The 23737-nt window shown below is 43.3% G+C and overlaps 1 protein-coding gene and 1 non-coding gene across 2 annotated transcripts in view; both read right to left on the bottom strand.

Annotated features, from left to right (window-relative positions):
* Mettl16 (methyltransferase 16, RNA N6-adenosine) overlaps positions 1-11339 on the bottom strand; it is a 54845-nt gene extending 43506 nt beyond the window's left edge. Inside the window, exons 1-2 of the mRNA XM_057775363.1 lie at positions 11218-11339; positions 8677-8804 (exon numbers count right to left, since the gene is read on the bottom strand). Coding sequence (XP_057631346.1) covers positions 8677-8804 — 128 coding nt within the window. The 5' untranslated portion in view covers positions 11218-11339. The remainder of the gene's footprint in view (positions 1-8676; positions 8805-11217) is intronic.
* Positions 4792-4935, bottom strand: LOC130878886 (small nucleolar RNA SNORA48). Its single transcript, XR_009057502.1, has one exon. It is a non-coding gene; the product is annotated as a small nucleolar RNA SNORA48 (small nucleolar RNA).
* Positions 11340-23737: the final 12398 nt, after the last annotated feature.

Below are 23737 nucleotides of genomic sequence, written 5' to 3'. Positions count from 1 at the left end.
CCCCATTTTTATGTTAGGCATAGTGGTGCATGCCTTCAATCCCAGGACTCAGAAGGTAGAGGAAAGCAGATCTCTGAGTTTGAGGCCAGCCTGATCTACAAAGCAAGTTCCAGGACAGCCAGGACTGTTCAGAGAAACCCTGTCTCAAACACAAACACACAGATACACATATATACGCACGCACACACACACACTGAAATCATCATCACCAACAGCAACAATTAAAAAGAAAGAAGCCAGCCGGGTGGTGATGGCACATGCCTTTATTCCTAGCATTCGGGAGGCAGAGGCAGGAGGATGTCTGTGAGTTCGAGGCCAGCCTGGTCTATAAGAGAGCTAGTTCCAGGACAGGCACCAAATAAGGAAGGAAGGAAGGAAGGAAGGAAGGAAGGAAGGAAGGAAGGAAGGAAGGAAGGAAGGAAGGAAGGAAGGAAGGAGAAAGAATTTGAGAGCAAGGGGTATATAGGAGAAGGAAGAGAAGGAGGAAAAGGAAAAAGGGAAATGATATAAATAATTTCTTTGGGGGGTGGTTCGAGACAGGGTTTCTCTGTGTAGCTTTGGAATCTGGCCTGGAACTCACTCTGTAGATGGGGCTGGCTTTGAATTTACAGAGATCCTCCTGCCTTCTGCCTTCCAGGTGCTGAGATTAAAGGTGTATGCCACCACCCAGCAGTTACACATAATTTTAAATCTTTTTTAAATTACTGAAAAGTATCTCCCTGTCTTTCTCTATAACCCCACACACAACAAAATGTGAAGTTAGGTGTACAGCTCAGTGGTACAGTGTTCACCTAGTGTGCACAGGAACCTTGGATTTGACCCTCAATTGTACAAAACTAAAATCTATGGTCAGGCAATGGAAGCCTCAACAATTAAGAGGCAGAGGCAGAAAGATCTTCCAAAGTTCAAGGTCATCCAGGTCTACACAGTGAATGTCAGGCAGCCAGAGATACAGTTCAAGACTCTCTAAAAGAAGACACCCCCCCAAAAAAAAAACATACAAACATAGTCTCTCTCATTCTAATAAACTACAGCACATGATTTATTAATGAGGAACTATAACCTATCACCAAAAAACACTGAGTACATAGCAGAGGGAAGACCAGTGAAGGGAATAAACAAAACTTATGAAAACTGATTCTTAGACTCTATTAACAGAATTGACTGTTCATTTTTTAGTTCTAAGAAAAGGCAGACAATAGTCCAAGTGTTAGAAATCCTTTGTAGGGCAAAGTCTAGTCACCCAACCTCACCACTTAAATATATCTAGGTCACGTTAGCACCCTGGGACACTGCAAATCCTGAACACAGGCAAGAACTGTTTTTATTCTCATTTCCAAGATCACAGGGAGGCCTTGGAACTAAAATTAGCTCTCACGTGAAAATTAGCACTTACTCATTCCATCAGTCCTTGTTGTTTGTCTAATTAACACATGCAGCTTCACAAAACAGCCTATTGTCAACAAACTTCTGATTTCCCCAGAATGATTCCCACTCTGCTGCAATGAATACTTTATTTGTATCATCACTAGCAATGAGTTTTAGAATGCATTTCCACTATCCAAGGATGACCTAAGAATCATTCTAATACTGCAGAAGCTGAACCTTAAGTGTGTCAATAAACACCAAAGCCTGTCAACCTTGCTGCAATACTGGTCTGTGTCACTGGATCATCAATGAGAAGCTAAAAACTCTAGTCACCGAGTACGACCAACCTTCAGTGTTGGTCTTTGGTTTAAAAACAAACCAATTAAATGTCATACTGTGTTCAAGATCAACTAACAGAGCACATATATAAACAGCAGGCTGTTGCTATGGAGCTGGGTACTATAAAAAAGCAAAACCACAATGGTTTGATTCAACTTTAACAAAGCAGGGCTGGAGAGATGGCTCAGAGGTTAAGAGCACTGACTTATGGAGGTCCTGAGTTCAATTCCCAGCAACCACATGGTGGCTCACAACCATCTGTAATGAGATCTAGTGCCCTCTTCTGGCCTGCAGGCATACATGGAGGCTGAACACCATGTACATAATAAATTAATCTTTAAAAAAAATAAAAATAAAAACTTTAACAAAGCAATGACAGGTACAGCAAGAACAGAGACATCATCACATCCTTAATATTACCATCTCGGTTCTATCAGGCCTCCTAATATATACCTACCCTTAATCAAATGTTTATAATAAGCTAATCGCTATGTATAAATTATCACTACCCTTTATAACAGCCATGCAAAACTATATCCTTCTACCTCCCTTTCAGATGAAGAGACTTAGTCTCCGTAAAACTAGAAAATTATAAAACCTCAGTTGTCAAATGCCACTCAGTGCACTGGCTGGTCTTCCAAAGGACCTGGTTCAATTCTCAGCACCCACACAACAGCTCACAACCATCTACAATCCCATCCAAGTAATCCAACACCCTCTTCTGGACTCCACAGGAACTGCATGCACAGAGCACACAGGCAAACACCCATATACATAATACAAATTAAATCTTTTGTTTAAAAGAAATAAAATAATGTCAGGTGGAGGGGGCACACACCTTTAATCCCAGCCTTGCGGGAGGTAGAGGAAGGTGGTTCTCTGTGAATTCAAGGCCATCATGGTCTATAAAATGAGTTCTAGGACAGCTAGGGCTACACAGAGAAACCCTGTCTCCAAAAAAAATAAATAAATAAACTGACAGTACTAAAAATGAAGTGCCTGAACTGGATGTATAACCAGCCTGTAAACCCAGCACTCAGAAGGCTGAGGTAGGAGGATCTCCATGAATTTGAGGCCTGATGAGACTAGAATGAGTTTCAGATTACTCTGTGATAGTTTGAGATCTTGCTTCAAGAAAATCAAATGAAAGTATATGGTTCAATGTTAAAACATTTGCCTAGAATGCAAAAGAGGCCCTAGGTTTGATCTCTACGACTGTAAAAACAAGTGAATAAATAAGTAGACAAATAAATGAATAAAAAAATAACTCAGGAGTCTAAGGAAAAAGAACAGCTGAAGGTCAGATTGGGCTATACAGCAAGACTGTCTTCAACGAGAGAAAGCAGGCAAGCAAACAAATTTTGGGAGTGGGGAGATGGCTCAACAATTATTTTCCAGGACCTGAGTTTAGTCCCAGCACTTGTATAGGTTGGTTAACAAGCACCTGTAACTCCAGCTCCAGGAGATCTGACATCCTCTTCTGACCTCAGGCACTGCATTCATGTACACAGATACATACACATAACTAAAAATAAAGTCATGGGGTTGTGGCATATGCCTTTTATCCCAGCACTCGGGAGGCAAAGGCAGGCAGATCTCTGTGGTTCAAGGCCAGCCTGTTCTATAGAGCTAATCCCAGGACAACCAAGGCTAAGCAAAGATACCCTTTCCTGAAAAACCAAAATAGATTGGGTAGACAGATAGACAAACAACAGACAGACAGAATCATGAAAAAATAAAAGGAACATTTTATCAATACAGGGAATCATGAACTCTGACTTAATCAAGCAGCAAAAATAGTATTCCTGCTAGAAGCTGCTAAGTCTTTGACACAAGAGAGCTGGTCTCCCGCCTCCTATACCTATATATAACAGATCCCTTCTACATATGTCATACTGTAGTCTGATAGTGCTATTCACGAAACCTAAGAAATTGTGTTCTTTTTACTGTAAAAATATACAGTCCAGCAAGATAGCTCAGCACGTAAAAGCGTTTGTCACACAAGGCTGATGACCTCAGTTCAATCTTCCATAGGCAATGATGGGAATAGAGAACCAACTCTCAAAAGTTGTCTTCTGGAGGGGATGAAGAAATGGTTCAGAAGCTCTGCTTTTCCAGAAGACCTGGGTTTGAATCCCAGCAACCACACGGCAGTTCATAACCACCTGGAACTCCAGTTCTGGCAGATCTGAGCCTTGTTCTGGCCTACCCACCAGGAACATGTAGTGCAGACACACGTGCAATCATACGTATAAGATACAAACTAAAAGTAAACAAAAATTTAAAAAGTTAGTAGGGCTGGGTGGTGGTGGCGCACACCTTTAATCCCAGCAGTTAGGAGGCAGACGCAGGTGGATCTCTGTGAGTTTGAGGCCATCCTGGTCTATATAGTGAGTCCCGGGACAGCCAGAACTACACACTGAGAAACAGTGCCTTGAAAAACCCAAATAAATAAATAAATAATAGTTAGTGGGCATTTAAAAAACAAAAACAACAACAACAACAACAACAAAAAACAAGATATGACATGGCTAGTCTGTTTCAAGTATGTGTCCATCCACTCTCCTTTAAAAAAAAGAATTTCAGCCGGGCGGTGGTGGCACACGCCTTTAATCCCAGCACTCGGGAGGCAGAGGCAGGCGGATCTCTGTGAGTTCGAGACCAGCCTGGTCTACAGAGCTAGTTCCAGGACAGGCTCCAAAACCACAGAGAAACCCTGTCTCGAAAAATCAAAAAAAAAGAAAAAAAAAAAAAAAAAAAAAAGAATTTCATACAGCAGCACACTCCTGCATATACATCACACATGCACACGCACGCACGCACACACACTATTTTCATCTTAAAAAAAAAAAATTACCCTAGCCTGAGCTCCCCAATACTGGAGATAGTGTAAAAGCACCAACCACACGATGCCACAGTGAGAAGACAAACTCCTGAAAGTTGTTCTCTGACCTCCACATGCACCATGGCACAAAAACACACACATTCACATATAAATAAAATTAAAGAAAATGTTAATGATGGTCATGTCTTTTTTATAGGCACATTTGCTTTCCTCTGTGAATGATTTCTAATTCTTTTTTTAAATATGTCCCAGGCATGAAACAGCTTTGGCCACCAAGCCAGGCATCAAGCTAGGATGAACAAAGAACTGCCATCTGCTCTGCCCATGACTGATGTAAGAACACCACCACCAACAAGGTGTCTCTTTGCCCACTGCCGGGGGCAATTCTTTTTATCTAATATAAAAGACACTTTGAAGGGCCGGCAAGATGGCTCAGTGGATAGAGCTAGTCGCTGCCACGTATGACAATTTGAATTTGAGCCCCAGAATCCACATGCTAGAAAGACAAGACTCCCACAAGTTCTCTGATTTCCACACATGCCGTGGCACATGACCGCACTCATGCACAGACACACACATACATGTATAAACAAATGTTAACAAAAACTTTAATTTTTAAAAATTGTATGGCTGTCTAGCTTGCATGTATGCTTACATGACTATCCATCACATGTGTACAGTGCCCTCAGAGACTAGAAGGAGGCATCAAATCATCTGGAATTGGAGTTAGAATGTTGTTAGCCACCAAGTGGCTGCTGAGAACCAAACTCAAGTCCTCTTTAAGAGTAGTAAATGCTCTTAACCACTAAGTAATCTCTCTAGTACCATTACTAAAATTAAAAACAAAAAACTAACTTTGCAGGCTGAGCATGGTGGCAGTCCAGCTTGGTCTACATAGTAAGTTCCAGGACATCCAAAACTACAGAGAAACCATCTAAAAAAAACTCAAAACAGCAATAATGATAATAAAATAAATCCAATTCAAAGTGTAAGATAAACACACATTTTCATGTGAGAGTACAAAACACTCATTCTCAGTGCTCCAGACCACACTGACTTTTAAGAAGCTGTAGCCTGACACAATGATGTATGCCTTTAATCCTAAAACCCTGTCTCAAAAAAACAAACAAAAAGAATACTTGCTGCTCTTATAAAGCATCTGGGTTCAATTACCAGCAGTCACACAACAGTTCACAACCACATATAAGTCCTGCTTCTTATTTTTGCAGGCATTATATGTACATGGACACTTACTTACATGAAGGTAAAACACTCATAAAGTCATAAATCTCAATATCTCTCTCTCTCACACACACACACACACACACACACAAACACACCTTACTCAGGATGGAAGAATAGTTCAGTGCAGAGTGCTTGCTTCACAAGGATAAAATCCTGTATTAAGTCCCTGCAGCACAAATTAACCAATTCTCTTCAGGCTCATCCATATGAAGAATCACACCTATGAATTATTAGAATGTTATATAGTGCTTTTAAATTTTTATTTATTTATTATGTGTGTATGTGCATGTGTCATGCTGTGCTTGTGGAGGTCAAAACAATCTGTGGGAGTCGATTCTCTCCTTATACCACGTGAGACCCTGGGTAATGAAACTCAGGTCTTCAGGATGGGTGTCAGGTCCCTTTAACCACCAGCCAACTCTCTGGCCCCTAAATGTTCTTTGTTTTCTTTACCTTTCTTCCTTTCAGTTACAACCTACCCTCCTATTATATCCACACCTGCGCACGGTTCTCCAAACCAACTGCATCTATTTCCTATATACTGAATTCTTCACTTCTCTTCAACCTTCAAAAAAACAGCCATCCCACTATCATTGTGCCCCTTTCCTTGAACTTATTTTCTATTGCCTATGAAATATTCCATTCATGCCAGGTGGTGGTGGCACACACCTTTAATCCCAGCATGGGAGACAGAGACAGGTGGATCTCTGTGAGCTTGATGCCAGCCTGGTCTACAAAGTGAGTTCCAGGATAGGCTTCAAAGCTACAGAGAAACCCTGTATTGAAAAAAAAGAGGGGAAAAAAAAAGTTGGGAAATATTCCATTCAGGTATTCCCAAATCCTCAGATCTAATGTGCACAACTGAAAACAGCAACTTCCTAAAATCAGTTCATTCTGTAATCTGTAGCTTATAAATGCTACTACCTTTCCTCTGACTACAGGAAGAAGACCTCAGGCTCCATACTTGGCTCTTTTCTTCCTAATTTCTACCACGTATTGCTAACTGTACCTGGGAATTTCTGAGCTTTACTTATTGCCTACACATAGGCCACTAATATACTGATATATCTGGGATACTAAAAACATTTCTGGGGATAGAGAAATGGCTCAGCAGTTAAGAGCACTGGTTGTTCTTCCAGAGGGCCCTGGTTCAATTCCCAGCACCCACATGGTAGCTCACAACTGTCTGTAACTCCAAGTCTGACCAGAATTACTTACAGGTAAAGAATCAATGCACATAAAAATAAATATAATAGAAATTACTTGGGGCTGGAGAGATGGCTCAGCAGTTAAAGAGCACTGGTTCCTCTCCCAGAAGACCCAGGTTCAATTAACTGGATTCTCAGCATTCAAGTTCCCAGCACCCACATGGCGGCTTACAACTGTCTGTAACTCCAGCTTCAGGGGATCTGACATCCCTTCTGGTCTCTATAGAGACCAAGTATGAACATGGTGCAAACATACACACAGGCAAACCGCTCATACACATAAAAAAATAAAATAATAATTAAAAAGAAAATTTTCTAGTTACTTTAATTCTCTCTTCAATCTATTGTCTACAGTGTTCTTAGAATGTATCCATTTATGAGATGGAAAGATGGCTCAGCAGTTAAGGGCACGAGCTGTCCTTATAAAAGACCCATGTTCAATTCCCAGCACCCACATGGTGGCTCATCATCATCTGAATCTCACTCTAGTTCCAGGGCATCCAATGCCCTTTTCTGACCTTAGGAGGCTCTTACACACACATAATACCCATACATAAACACTAATCTCAGGTGCACATGCATACATATAGAACAAATAAAAACAAAACGGAATGTATCTGTTTAAACATAATCCTGAAAATATGATTTGCCTATCTTAAAATACAAAGTTAAGCTGGACATGATGGCACACCATTTTAATCCCACCAGAGGCAGGCAGATCTCTATGAATTTGATACCAGCCAGGGCTAAAACAAACCAAAAAACAAATAAAATCAGAGGCTAGACATGGAAGACACATGTAATTTCAGCATTCGGAACACTGGGGCAGAATAATTGCTAGTACAAGACTAACAATAGCAAGTTCAAGAACCCTTTCCCCTTCTACCATACAGAGTGATAAAGAGAATTAAGGCAGACAGTAAGGCACTCTGCTTAATTCAGAGGAAATTTATACATATTCACAAAGACTATAATCTGAAAAGGCATTATATGCAAAAACATGCTGCCAAATTCAGTGCAAGTTAAGAACTATGTTATAGCCGGGCGGTGGTGGCGCACGCCTTTAATCCCAGCACTTGGGAGGCAGAGGCAGGCGGATCTCTGTGAGTTCGAGACCAGCCTGGTCTACAAGAGCTAGTCCCAGGACAGGCTCCAAAACCACAGAGAAACCCTGTCTCGAAAAACAAAACAAAAAAAAAAAAACAAAAAAAGAACTATGTTATAGGGGCAAAATTAAAAGAAAGGTGTAGTCTCAGTTGTCCTAGAACTAGTTCTGTAGACCAGGCTGGCCTCGAACTAACAGAGATCCACCTGCCTCTATATCCCAAGTGCTGGGATTAAAGGTGTGTGCCACCACTGCCCAGCTGTAACAAGACATTCTACCATTCACTGAACACTGAATCACACAGAGTACAATCCTATTCAGAGTTACTTTGGCACCTCTGTTGTAGAAGCATTAAGTTGGCCATTAAGAGGCTCTCTAATTTTCAGACTTGGTAGATTTAAAAAGTTGACCCCAGGATGGATTTGTCCAAGTCACAGGACACATTCCATGAACCACACATGGCTAGCACTCAAATTTTCTGTTGGTCCAGCTTGCTTCCTACCACACCAAGTCCACTAGATATCACTAGATTGATGCATATTGATATCTTTCCATGTATTACTTACCTTACTCTCCCATTCAGATTTATCTGAATATGCTGCTTAAAATCTGGATATTTGGATGCCAGATATGCGAAGTCAGGTGGCTTGTCCTTGTATCTATTTCTTGCGTGCATTGATTTGCTTAGAGCCATCTTTAAAGAGAGAGGGAAGAGGGGATGTGAGAGAGACATAGAAATCATATTTATTTCAAAAGCATTAGTGAGGAAAGGAGTATATACATGTCCATAATACCAGTACTTGAGAGGCAGAGGCAGGAGGATTACGGTAAGCTTGTAAGACCAACCTCGGCTACATAGTGAGTTCCAGGCCAGTCTGGTCTACAATTGAGACCTTACCTCTAAAACAAACACACACACACACACACACACACACACACACACAAATAGTAAGGCAAGTAAGCAGTGCTCTTGTTAAGTCCAGCTTGCTGCAACATGCAGGACCCTCCCCAACTGAGGGGATACAGTTTATCACTAGAATACTTGCCAACACACTCAAGACTCTGGGTTCAGTCTCCAGAATCTCTCTCTCTCTCTCTCTCTCTCTCTCTCACACACACACACACACACACACCTAGAAACTCAGTTTTTACTCCCAAGGATTCACATGCCCCTTACAGATATCTGGTTAAAAAGGAACATAAGGTGAGGACAGGACCCAAGGCCCCAAGATTATCAAAGGGAAATGTGTTCTTTTTTCATGTAATACTGTAGAGCAACAAAAAGAAAGGCACTCCTCTAATAAATTCAAGAGATATTGATACATTAGGACTCACCAACACATAAAAGAGGGCGCTGACAGGCGTGTAATCTGAACATATGTAACGCAAGTTAAATTACAGTCTTGGTCAATCTGGTTCATTTTCTACACTACTTATTCGATCGTAACAGATGCAGTCAATATAAGTCACTCCTTTGATTAACTTCTGGGAGAAAAAAAATTTTTTCCACCAGGAATTTAACCCAGTGTCTCACACAAGTTCTACCAAGGGGCTGCTATACCCCAGATGAACTAACTTCTGGATATTTAGTTACATACCTATTTATTCCATTCCTCAAAGCTAACTGGGTGTCAGCTCTTGCCTAGCACCCAGTTTACTCTGTTCCTGCCACACTGGCCTATTAGCCATTTCCTGATCAAGTTAGGCACATTCACACCTTAGGGCTATTTGTACTTGTCTTTTTATAGTTTTTGTTGCTCAGACAAGGTCTCCAGTAGCCCACACTGGCTGGGAACTCACTTTGTAACCAAGGCTACTCATGAATTCCTTCTCCAGAGTGCATCATCACGCGGAACTTGCACCTGCTGCTATTCAATCGTCATGGATTGCCCTCCCCCATACAGTGTATGAAATGTACATACACTGAACATATCCCAACCTTGTTAGGTGTTTGGTCAAACGTCACCTCGCTAAAACATTCAGTGACTAGAACACACTTTATCACCTTCCTAAACTACTGTCTTTTGAATTTCCTCACTTGACATTCTCTACATGTTTGTTTTAATTTTTAAAACTTTCCCCACAAGCAAATTCCACGAGGGAAAACTTTGTTCGCTGAGGTACCCCAATCCTTAACAAAGGATCTGTAAGAATAGGTACTCAACTATTTGCTGACTGAGGAGAGTATGAAATCGCCTGGAGATGTACCTCAGAGTGATAGAGCATTTGCCTAGCACGTGCAAGGCACTGGGTTCAGACATCAACACCATAAGCCAATGACTACCAAATACTTTCCACCGTGTATAAGCCACTGAATCATAACACTCTCTTTCCGAATGGGCAGCCCAGGGAGTCTCAACAACAGCTACAAAAAGGCTCAAGTGAGCGAGTCCAAAAACCAAAGACCTCGAGGGTTGCCTTCTTTCGTCTTTAACACCGTGTTTCCTCTTGACCCTCATCTCTTCAAACACCATTTCTTCTCATGCATAACCCTATCGGATAGTCTAAATTCGGCTTTTAGAACATCAAACTCTGAGGGCTGTAGAGACGGATCAACGGTTAAGAGCACTGTTTGCTCTTCCAAAGGGCCTGGGTTCGATTCTCAGCACCCACGTGGCGATTCACGACCAATTCTAACTCAGCCCCATGGCATCGTCCTCTTCCGGCCTCTGCCGGTACTTGTGCTCGTGTTGCGGACATACGTGCATTCAAAACACATACATATAAAGTAAAAAAATTTTAAAAAGGAACAACAAACGGAACAGATGCCTTCCGCCACGACCCCAACACCTCCGTTCTGTGTCCATACCCCCCGTCACTAATCTGACTTTTTCTCTAGTTCTACCGCCCCTCGGGTTCATCCACGCCTTCTTCCCGCTTCGGTTTCAGAGCTCTCTAAACATCAGCCCAGGCGCACCAAGGGGCTCTCTCCTTCAACTCCTCCCACCTACCCACCCCACCGCCTGCGTCGGAGCACACAGTCGCCCAGGGTCCCCGGCTTCAAACCCCAATTAAGCCCCTGAGGAGCCAAGAACCAGTGGATAAAAGCCGGTACTGGTTAAGCGACTAATGAGCACAAGCAGATAATTGATTTCTGAACCTCGCACCTCATATGCCAGTGTAGGAGCCGGACGGCGTGTATGGCTGGGCCCCGCACAAACGCAGGATCCTTACCCACTCACACAGCGAAGCGCCTAGAAACGCAGATGCTACGCTCCCAGCGCGCCGCCATCTTGTGAAGCCAATCGGCGGCGTGATTGGGCAAGCCATTCTCGCGAGACCTATGGTCTAGCCTGAAGAAGAAAGTAACTGTCGCGATACCTGGAGTTTGGGGCGCGTTTTCCACGAGAACGTGGGGGCGTGGTCGCAAGCAGAGCGCTTGTCGGGGAGGTGGAGCGGTGTACTTGCCGTTTTACTGTTGTTGGGCTGCTCGTTTCCTGTTTAGTTTTGGTTGAGACGGAGCTCCACTGTAATCCAGTCTGGCCACGAACTCGGGGCCACCCTCCTGCTCTGGCCTTCCTGACCTGGGATTACAGGTGTAAGCTACCCCACAAAACTGGAAACTTTTTTTCTGAGTAACTTTTTTCAGCTCGCTCCAGGCTTACTAAATCATACCCTCTAGGCTAGGACAGGAAAAAGGAAAGCTAGAATAGGAGAATCTTGGGTTTGGTGGCAATTAATAGTTATTGTATAGCAAGTCTGTCTATGTGATGACACAGTAGTTTCAGATAAACCTATGAGATGGGCAAAATCAAAATATAATAGCAATAATTGTGTCACAGCTCAGATGGAAAGGGATCCTGGCCGGCAGGAGCCAGGGAATGCTGAGTGTTACAGCTCGGGTGGAAAAGTGCTCTGGCAGTCTGGACCAGCAAGAGCACAGGTCACAGGAAGTGACAGCTCTGCTCCGGCTGGAGAGCGCTTTCCCCATTACAGCTCGGCTCCAGTATTCCAGAGTGTAGCAACTCTGCTCGGCTAAGGGAAGGCTTCCCCAGCGAAAGTGTTACAGTCCCAGTCCACTCCATCTCTGCTCCTGCAAAAGAAGGTCTTCACTCAAACCTCGTCCAAGAGATTTCTTAAGAGGAAAGAATCCAGGAGAGTGGATAGCTATACCAGGGTGGATGAGGAGCACCCACAAATAGTACTGGTACAGGGCTTATATAGGGGTTCTTAGGGGCGGAGTTTTCCCAGGGAGATGATGGGTTGGTTAGTTTTCCCCTGCTCAGGAATTGGTAAGTTTAATTGGTCAATGGCACAGATGGCTGATTTCAGAGCCAAACTGTGTTTCTTTCACTGGCCTTTTTAAGCTTTTTGACTCTAGGGCTCATTTCTTTCACTGACTCTGATTCTGTTCTAGGGACAGAGTATATTTCTTTGGCACTGGTTTCAGAGTCAGGGTGCATTCCTTTGGTTCTGGGTTCCCGGTCTAAAACATTTCTTTCACTGGCTCTGATCTCAGAACCAGGGGCTCAGTTTTCAGCGCCAGTTGGGCTTCTTTGACTAGCCCTTTTACCCAACAACAACAATAATAATACTGATACTTAGAAACTGCTTTGGGGTTGGGGGCGGAAACATGACTCTGCTCTTAAGAACACTGGCTATTCTAACAAAAGACCCAGGTTCAATTCCCAGCACCCACATAGAGACTTAAAGCCAGCTGTAACTCAAGACCCTAGTACCCTCTAGAGGCATGAGGCATGTATGTGATGCACAAACATGCAAGCAGCCGGGCGGTGGTGGCGCACGCCTTTAATCCCAGCACTCGGGAGGCAGAGGCAGGCGGATCTCTGTGAGTTAGAGGCCAGCCTGGTCTACAAGAGCTAGTTCCAGGACAGGAACCAAAAGCTACAGAGAAACCCTGACTCGAAAGAAAAAAAAAAACATGCAAGCAAACACCCATGCACATAAAAATAAACCTTTTTTTTTTTTTAGATGGGAACTGCTTTGCCTAAAGAGCATTGAGTTCTCATTTGAATTCACAAAGTAAAAGGATAACAGCCTGCCATGATTTTTATATCTATCACCTTTAGGCATTTAATTGTCAACTTTTACAATATTCTGTTCCAGATTGCCAAAAAGGTGCTTCAGTTGTATCATAAAATGTCAGTTTTGTATTGCATTCCTGGAACAACAGGACTAATCAATAAATACTTTTATGAAGCAATGCTAGGCTGTAAACAGAAGTTTCTGTCCCACCTGCTCCCACAACCGTTCAGTCACAAATAAACACATAGAGTCTTTCTTATATTAATTATAAACTGGCTGGCCTATTGCTCAGGCTTATTATTAACTAGCTCTTACAATATAAGTTAACTCATAATTTTTATCTATGTTTAACCATATGACTTGGTTCCTTTTCTCAGTAAGTCAGATTCTTCTGCATCTCTGCCCTTTCTCTTCCCAGAATTCTCCTAGTCTGGTTGCCCCACCTATACTTCCTTCCTGGCTTCTGGCCAATCAGCATTTTATTAAACCAATACAAGTGACAAATCTTTACAGTTTACAAGAGCATTATCCCATTGCACTAGGCCTCAAAGGACAAGACTCCCTCCTTCTTCACAAGCTAAGGGCACATATCTGCATAGATGAAACCGTATGCTGTAGCAGGAATAGTTGTCCTAAGGGAACCAATTGCTTCCCCCAAGCAATAAAGACTTTGAGCCACTTTGAAGAATCAAAATGTGATCAATTAGACCACTTTGACCTTGGATACTTAATTAGCTGTGCTAATAGCCCCCTCAATTGTTCCATCCTCAATTGTTCCTTTATCTCTAACCCTGAGTATGGTATCCTAGACCTGTAAATCCAGCCTTTGGAAATGAGTTCATCCCTGTAATACATAACAAGTTCAAGACCAGCCTGGTCTACATGGGACCCTGTTCAAAAAGTCAAAGCAACAGTATACCATTAGGTCAGTGATAGAGTACAAAGGCTGTGCACACTAACACCATATATGTATGTGTGTGTGTGTGTGTGTATCATAGCTATGAAATGTGGGCTGGAGAAATGATTCAGCACTTAACACTTGATGCACTATCATGAAGTCCAGAATTTGCACCCTACCATCCACATAACAACCAAGGGATACCAAAGGCTTTGCTGGCTTCCAGCCTAGTTAAGAAAACATGAGTCTGAAGTTCAGAGAGAAACTTGGCCTTAAAGGAATATGGAGACAGTGATAGAGGACATCCGGTAGCCTTTTCTGGCTTCCACACATGCACACACACACACACACACACACACATATACACACACGTGCTGGGGTTAAAGGAATGCACCACCATGCCCAGTCACAAGTTAATTTTGTATGTATAGGTGATTTGCTTGCATTTGTCTGTGTACCACATGCATGCAATGTCCATGGAGACCAGAAGAGGGTGTCAGGTCCCCAGATCCTCTTGGAACTGGCCTTAGAGATAGTTGTGAGCTGCCATGTGAGTGCTGAAAATTGATCCTGGGTCCTCTAGAAAAGCAGCCAGTGCTCTTGAGTACTGAATGTCTCCAGCCCCTAAATAAAATAAATGTTTTTGTTTCTTTGTTTGTTTTTCGAGACAGAGTTTCTCTGTGTAACCACCCTAGCTGTCCTGAAACTAGCTCTGTAGACCCGACTGGCCTCAAACTCACAGAGATCCACCTGTCTCTGCCTCCCGAGTGCTGGGATTAAAGGCATGTGTCACCATCACCCAGCTAAAATAATTTTTTTCAAAGAAAAATAAAACTTCATTGGAAAACTATACCACTCTGTAGCTGACCAGACTTCTATGCAACTCTTTTCAGTCTTTCTTGGTCCTTACTGTCCTATGAGAGGCAGTAGAAGTAGGGGGAAGATCAGAAGAAAATGAAGGTTGTTACATTCCTCATGGAAGAGCTGTTGGGAGGGTGACTGAAGCTGCCTGGAGATGCCCTTGGCCTCACCTCTGGTGTAGCAGTCCCCAGAGCATCAGCTCCCAAATCGGAATGTGTATGTCACCTGGGGAACTCATTATGCAGAAAGCTCCAGAACAGCAACCCTGCGAGTCAGAGTCAAAGGGTCTGAGAATGTACTTAGTCTGCAGAACCCTATCGGATTCTGACAGAGGTACATTCTCTGGGGTAACTAGTTCTGTCATGTGGACCATATTTCAAGAAACACAGACAGAGCAACTGTGCTCTCCTGAGAAGCAGGAAAGGCTATTGCAAGGGTGATGAGAAAATTAATTATCTTCAGTCACCTCAGGAGACAAGGCTTTAGGCTGTACTTTGGGATGGAAAACAAGAACAAAATGCACACAGAAGGATCCTGGGGTTCTGAAGGATGCACGAAAAGACCTCCATGACTGGCCTTCCCTCGCCTCCCATTTAGGGCTATGGGGTAGAGAAGAACACCTGGGCAAATTCCCTGGGGCATTTAAAAGGACTTGGCTCTGGCTGAGAAAGATGAGAGACAGCTTCCCTATGGGCACCAGCAGAGACACCCAAACCAGGAATGCTGATGGAAGTTGGGAGAGCCACTTCAGGAGTGTGTGCTGCGATAGGAACACTGGTGGGGGCATACACTGATCCACCAGTTCCGAAAAGTGACTGGACCCTATCGTGTTATTCCTGGGTATATATGCCAGAGAAACAGTTCTTTTCCATGAGATCCAAAAAACCTAAAGATCCAGGATGTTCTTAGCAATATTAATCAAACTAAAAATCTATAAAGAATACTAATACCCTTGGGCAGGTAGATAAATTGTGCTACAATACAAGAATTTATTCCATGCATGTTTCAAATGAATGGAACTACATACTACATGGGCAAAGAATAATAAATTATGCTTGCAAACCTTATAAATTATAGAATAAATGCATTCATGTTAAATTACAAAATAAGCAAAGTAGAAAATGCATTGTTTAGCCGGGCGGTGGTGGCGCACGCCTTTAATCCCAGCACTCAGGAGGCAGAGGCAGGCGGATCTCTGTGAGTTCGAGACCAGCCTGGTCTACAAGAGCTAGTTCCAGGACAGGCTCCAAAACCACAGAGAAACCCTGTCTCGAAAAACCAAAAAAAAAAAAAAAAAGAAAATGCATTGTTTGGGAACTGTGAAAAATATAGAGAAAAAATATAAAGAAAAGCAAAAAATCATGGGACAAATTCAAAATAGTTGTTACCCTGCATAAGACAGGAAACAAATGCTTTAGAGCTGGTCCTGTTCATGTTCTTAAATATCAGACCGTAGGTGTCTGTTTTAGTCAGTATATGATGTATGTGCACATACCGTGTAGCCTTTGGGCTATCTATTTCAATATTTAAAAAAAAAACTAGCCTGGTTGGTGGCGGTGCACACCTTTAGTTGTGAGCCACCTTTGTGTGTGATGGAAACAAAACCTAGGTCCCCAGGAAGAGCGGCCAGTGCTCCTACCCTCTGAGCTGTCTATCTAACCCAGCAGTTCTCAACCTCTGGGTTGCGACCCCATTGAGGTTCAAAGGATACTTTCATAGGGATTACATATCAGATATGATTCATAACAGTAGCAAAACAACAGTTATGAAGTGGCAACAAAAATAACTCTATGCCGTGTCTCAAAAAAACAACAAAAAAAAATTAATCCAACTTATTTCCAGGCAGAGTCAGGTAGATCTCTGTGAGTTCGAGGCCAGCCTGGTCTACAAAGCAAGTTCCAGGACAGCCAGGGCTGTTACACAGAGAAACCCTGTCTTGAAAAACCAATAATAATAATAATAAACTTTATGGTTGGAGGTCACCACAGCATGAGGGTCAAAGCAATAGGTTGAGAAACACTGATCTAGCCTCTGTGCCTCTGTTTTTGTTGTTCTTAAAACAGAGTCTCACTAAGTATTCCTAGCTGATCTAGAACTCACAAAGATCTACCCTATCTGTCTCTGTCTCCCCAGTGCTAGGATTAAAGGAATGTGCTGCCATGTCCAGCTTTGAACTTTAAAAAAAAAAATTTATTTTTTTTTTAAATTTTTTTTTGGTTTTTCGAGACAGGGTTTCTCTGTAGTTTTGGAGCCTGTCCTGGAACTAGCTCTTGTAGATCAGGCTGGTCTCGAACTCACAGAGATTCTCCTGCCTCTGCCTCCCAAGTGCTGGGATTAAAGGCGTGCGCCACCACCGCCCAGCTATTTATTCTTTTTTTAAATGTATATATAATGTATGTATATGTGTGGTGCACATGAACCTTGATGGAACACATGTGGACATCAGATGCCAACTTGTAGGAGTCTGCTGTCTCTCTCTACCATGTGAATTCTGCAGATCTGAACTAGGGTATTAGGCTTGGCAGCAAGCAGGTTCATATGCTAAACCATCTTGATGACCTCAAGTTTGAATATCTAATCTTTCTGTCTCCACTTCCCAAGTAGTAGGATTACAAATACGTAGCCAAAAGCCCAGCTTCCGAGGTGCTATGGGTCCAACTCTAGGCTTCATATGTGCTAAGGAAGCACCCTATCAGCTGAGCTGTATATATCTCCATCCTGTTTTCAAAGATTTTTATATATTTATTTTCATTAATTTATTGATTAGTGTGTGGGATGTGTGTGTGTGTGTGTGTGCGCGCACATAGGTGTTTTTGCCTGCATGTGTGCCTATATTGTACTTTTATGCCTGGTGCCATTGGACACCAGAAGAGGGCATCAAATACCCTGGAACTGGAGTTACAGATGATTGTGAGTCACCATGTGGGTGCTGGAAATTGGACCTGGGTCCTCTAGAAGAACAGCCAGTAGTCTGAACTGCTGAGCCATCTCTCCAGTCTCTGCATTTATTTGGTATTTTAGTCTGTGTGTGGGTGTGTCTGTGTGTGTCTGTGAGTCTGTGTATAGTTGTATGGATCTGTGCATGTGCCCACAGAAACCAGAGGAACTGAATCTCCCTGGAACTGGAATTACAGATGATTGTGAGCCCCCAACTAGTTACCACAACATGAGGAACCATATTAAAGGGTCGAAGCACTAGGAAGGTAAAATCCGCTGACCTAAACACGGAATGGTTGTGGTGGCCTGCCTATAATTCCAGTCTGAGAAGTTAGGACAGGGCATGAGACTAGGTGTGTCTGTGAGCTCTAAGTTTGACTAACAGACCCTACCTCTGTAAATAATGTGGAAGAGTGATGAAGGATATGACATCATCTCCAGGTGCCAACATGTGCACACACACATATATATTTGAATCATGCATACACACCTACATCACGTAAGAGCACATAAAAATGGAAAAAAAATTGGAGATAATTATGCCATTTTTTTTTTCAAGACAAAGTTTCTCTGTATAGCCCTGACTGTCCTAGAACTAGCTCTGTAGACCAGGCTGACCTCTAACTCACAAAGTTCCTCTGCCTTCTGAGTGCTGAGATTAAAGACATGCACCATCAACACCTGGCTTTTTTCTTTCATGATTTTTAAAATAAATAATATAAAAAGAAACGTTGGGCTGCCAGTGTGCACCTGTAATTCAAAAATGTTAGAAACGGAAACAGAGACCAGGAGTTCAAGTCCATCCTCCGTTGCAAAGAAAAGTGGGCTGTCAAGATGGCCCAGGAGGTAAACGAGTTTGCCTTACAAGCCTGATGACCTGAGCCCTGGAACAGGTTTTTAAAAAGCCTCAAGAGGTGTTCCAGGGCTGGAGAGACGGCTCAGTGGTTAAGAGCATTGCCTGCTCTTCCAAAGGTCCTGAGTTCAATTCCCAGCAACCACATGGTGGCTCACAACCATCTGTAAAGAGGTCTGGCGCCCTCTTCTGGCCTTCAGGCATACACACAGACAGAATATTGTATACATAATAAATAAATAAATAAATAAATAAATAAATAAATAAATAAATAAGAGGTGTTCCATACGTGTAAGCCCAGCACTCCAGCGAGAAGGAAAGCAGAGAGGACACAAAGGTTTTGGAGAAGCTTGAGAAGGTCAAGTGGCAGCTACCTGGATCATGTAGTGTGGCAGAAACAGGAGACCCTGCCTCAGCAAGGTGGGAGTGATAACCCCCGGAAGCCATCCAGTCCTCCTCTAATTTGTTGTTGTCGTTGTCCTTCTTCTTCTTCTTCTTCTTCTTCTTCTTCTTCTTCTTCTTCTTCTTCTTCTTCTTCTTCTTCTTCTTCTTCTTCTCCTCCTCCTCCTCCTCCTCCTCCTCCTCCTCCTCCTCCTCCTCCTCCTCCTCCTTCTCCTCCTCCTCCTCCTCCTTCTCCTCTTCTTCTGTTTTTTTGACCTGGAACTCACTCTATAGACCAGGCTGGCCTCGAACTCACAGAAATAATGCCTGCCTCTGCTTCTTGAGTGCTGGGATTAAAGGCGTGCACCACCACCGCCCGGTTGTCCTCTCCACTGTCAGACTTCTTATACTGCCCTAGTGGTATGCCCTCACCTACACATACACACACACATACACACACACACACATACACAAATAAGTAATGTAGTAAAAAAATTAAAAATATATCCACATAAATAAATAAGACAGACTGGATATGGTAACACCTGCCTGCAAACCCTGCATTTAGGGGCTAAAATATGAGATCAGTTCAAAGTCATTCCTAGTTACATCGTGAGTTCAAGGTAAGCCGGAAATAGAAGAAGAGAATCTGTGTCTAAAAATACAAATAAAGCCTTCAGTCAGATGTGGTAGTACACACCCACAATCATGGCACTTAGGAAAGATAGGCAGGAGGATCATAAATTCAAAGCCAGCGTAGGCTACACGGCAAACTCTAAGCTGGCAGGGACAACATAGCAAGACTGTCACAAAAACAAACCAGGCCGGTGGAATGGTTCAGGCATCTTGCTAAAATTCCATGAGAAGACAGCAACCAAATCTATCTCTTCTAAGTTCCTCATGACAAGCCAAGGCATGTGCCAACCAAAGTTGACTATGGGAGCCAACATGTTCTTTTGGACTTTCTTACAGGGCAGAGATAAGAGGTTACTGACAGGGGCATGGGTGCTCCTCCCCCCAGCAGGCTGCTCCTGGAAAGTGTTTGCCCAGCAGGAATGAGGATTTCCCCATAATGAAAGAGATGGAGGCCCTCTTCCTATCTTTCTCAGCCTCTCCTGGCCCGCATGCAATCAAGGCAGTTGCATACAACAAGAGGTAGGGAGGGCCAGAAACTCAGGCAAGGGTCTCGTGACCCTCCCAGTCCTTCCACAAGGGGATGGAAACAGTCAACCAGCCCAGCTGGGACAATCTTTTTGCAAGGGGGCACAGCTGAACTCCCCAACATGGTGGTTACCTGACCCAGAGGAGAGCCACGTACAAGTCGGTAAAAGTACTTGCTATATAAGCCTGACGGCCTGAGTTTGGCCCCCAAGACCCACATAAAGGTGGACGGAGAGAGAGCTGTCTCCACCAAGTTGTTCTCTGACCTCTGTACACTAACCTTAGTTACCCATCGTTTATACATTTTTTTAAAAAATTCTTTTTTTTTAAATATTTATTTATTATGTATACAATATTCTGTCTGCAGGCCAGAAGAGGTCACCAGACCTCATTATAGATGGTTGTGAGCCACCATGTGGTTGCTGGGATTTGAACTCGGGACCTTTGGAAGAACAGGCAATGCTCTTAACCACTGAGCCATCTCTCCAGCCCCTTTTTAAAAATTCTTAAAGGTTGCAACTGAGATGAACATATAGTAAATAAATAAATTACATAAAAGAATACAGTCACGGGAAAATAAAACAAAAAAAAATACACTCATCAGATGTGAGCTGAACCCATCAGGTTTGCTGGAGTGCACACTGCCAGCCCTGTTCTCAGACACTGCTGCAGGAGTTCTGGGGTGGGAATCTAACAAGTTGCGTTCCTTCTTTTTTTCTTTTCAGTTTTTGTTTTTGTCTTGTTTCTGTGTAGGAGTGAGGCAGTGTCTTACCATGTAACTCTGGGGAGCCTGGAACTCAACTCTGGGGAGCCTGGAACTCACTATGTAGACCAGGCTGGCCTCCAATGCAGTACCTCCGGAGTGACAGGATCAAAGCCTCAGCTGGTTCAGCTGCATTCTTAGGGAGCCCTGGTGAGACTGGTGATCCCAGAACCGTGCTTTGAAAACTGATGACTTATTCAGCTACAGAAGTGCCCTCTCTTTCCCATAAACAAAGGCTTGCACTCATCAACTCCACCATTTCTTGGCTCATCACGTCCATGACATCACCCAATATTTACCGGCCAGGCAGGAAGAATGAGATAACTGCTGAGTAACGTAGAGCCACAGAGGACAGAGTTAAGCAGGGCCTGTACAGTCCTGCTTCTGTTCCCCTTCGTCTCTAATATCTTCAAGTCAAGGGTCAAATCACGCTTAAAGTAATACACCCGTTTATGTGGGCTGGGGGTGTAGCGTGTTGGTAGAGCGCTTGCCTACTGTGTACGAGACCCTGAGTTTGGTCTTCAGCACCACATAAAATCCCAGGACTGTGGAGGTGGAGACAGGAGTGTCAGAAGTTCAAGGTCCTCTGCAGATATGCAGCCTGAAATGAGACCCTATTCCAAAGGAAGGAAAGAGTCAAAAATTTTAATTGCATGAACTCAGAAGTAATGCTTCTATTTTTCTAAAACCAAATAACATTTCTTTATTGTATCCTAGGGCCTCTACAAGCAAAAACATGACTTCCAGGTAAACTCAGTCAAAACCAGACTCAGGTTCTTCCCAGTCCTTTACCTCTGTGGTGCTGGGAGAGTTACGCAAATATCACCAAGAAATACGTGCTGAAGGGACAGTCTTCAGGATCATTGTTGGTGGCCTCCTGCTCCAGGTGGAACAGATGAGCATCCTGTCGGCTCAGGCTGGGGTAGAAGAGAGTGGAACAGGGCAGTGTGTCGATGTGTGAGTGCGTGCTGACAGCCCAGCTCAAGCATGCAACCCCTTCCTTTCTACGAGGGTAGAGTGGAAATGCTGAGAGAATCTGTTTCCGAGCTCAAGCCTAAACATGTCGAGCTATTGGGCCTGCTTTGAGCTGTCTACACTGAGGCGATGAGGTATTTGCCTGTACAGTTTGCCTCCTGCCTAGCTGTTGCCTAGGAATCAAGTTCATTCCAATCTTCAATTAAAGGGAGTTTATTAAGCCAGGTGTGGTGGTTGACCCTTGTGATCCCAGTACTAGAAAGAAAGAAGTAGGAGGTTCAGCTACCGGTTGTAGGTCAACCTGGTCTACACAGGGAGTCCCAGTCTAGACAGGGCTGCATAACAAGACCCTGTCTCAAATACACAGGAGTGCACACACAACAAAACACCAAAACCCTCACCATACATTTTAGAAAAGCAGTGGTGGTAATAGCTGTAGTTTCAATATTTGGGAGGTAGAAGCAGAAGAATAGGGATATTTAGGTCATTCTTGGCTAGGTTTGAGATCAGCCCAGAATACTTGAGACCCTCTTTCAAGAAACAAAACAAGCTGTGGTGGCACACACCTTTAATCCTGTGAGTTTGAGTCCATCTGGGTCTACATAGCAAGTTCTGGACAGCCAGGACTACATGAAACTTTGTCTCAAAAAACAACAAAAGTTTGTGTGTGCCTGTGTGAGTTCAAACACATCATGGGCATGCGGGTGCCCCTAGAAGCCCCTAAAGGTGTCAAAGGCCCTGGAACTAAAGTTACAAACAGTTATAAGCTGCCGTGTGGTTTCCTGGAAGTGAACCTGGGTTCTCTACAAGAGCCACAAGTGCCCTGAACCCCTGAGTCATCTCTCCTGTCCCAGTAAAGTCCTGCCTGTCAGCCAGGTATGGTGGTTTATGCCTGTAATTCCAGGTCAGGAGGAAGAGGGCCAATCTGGGTGACATGAAACCCTGTTTCAAAAAGGGAGGAGAACCATACAACTGCAATCCAGCACTTGAGAGATGGAGGCCAAAAGATCAGGAGTTTAAAGTCACTTTGAGCAGTACCAGCCTGGGATTCATGAGACATCATCTCAATCCCTCTTCCCAAAAGAATGGAGAGAATTTGAGAAAGTGAAAACACCATTATCACGTCATGTCATCTCCCTGCCTAGTATGTACTGCTGGAAAAGCACTTGGGTGCAGGTCACCACTGACCTTCGACAGACAGGAACCAAAGCTACAGAGAAACCCTGTCTCGAAAAACCAAAAACCAAAAAAAAAAAAAAAGAGAGAAGATACTGATGGTGCCTAAACAATGGTGACATTGTCGGAGGAGTCTGGACTACCTTCTGTCCTCCTCTCTCAATCCATAAAGATGGGGAGATGCTTCTGCCTCAGTTAAAGCCACCTTTGCCAAGGACAGAGTAATGACTGCTCAAAGCAATAGACTTACTCAACAACGACAGAAAATCTGTTATACCACCAGTCAGTCAGCGTGAGCTGTGTGGAATTTGGATATTTAAAATATTCCTACAATCGGAACTATTGAGTCAAAGGATAAAACAAAGACTTACAACCATGGCCTTTAAATATATTTCATCTACATTTGTGGTATGTGTGCCTGTCTGTCTGTCTGTCTGTCTTTCACAGGAGTGCGCATGCACACACAACCTCACTGAACCACTTCACCAGCTCCCTCCCTTTTTTTTTAAATATAGCCATGATCTTAATATAAAAAAAAAAAACCCAAACTGTTAACAAAGGTGACCAGGCTTTAGACATTGTAGTTTGAAATAAACTAATATAATCTTTCCTTAGGGGATGTTCTCAGCATCTCAA

This window comes from Chionomys nivalis, chromosome 7 (genome assembly GCF_950005125.1).
Source record: "Chionomys nivalis chromosome 7, mChiNiv1.1, whole genome shotgun sequence".
NCBI classification, from domain to species: Eukaryota; Metazoa; Chordata; class Mammalia; order Rodentia; family Cricetidae; genus Chionomys; species Chionomys nivalis.
This window is presented reverse-complemented; position numbering and strand designations above follow the sequence as displayed.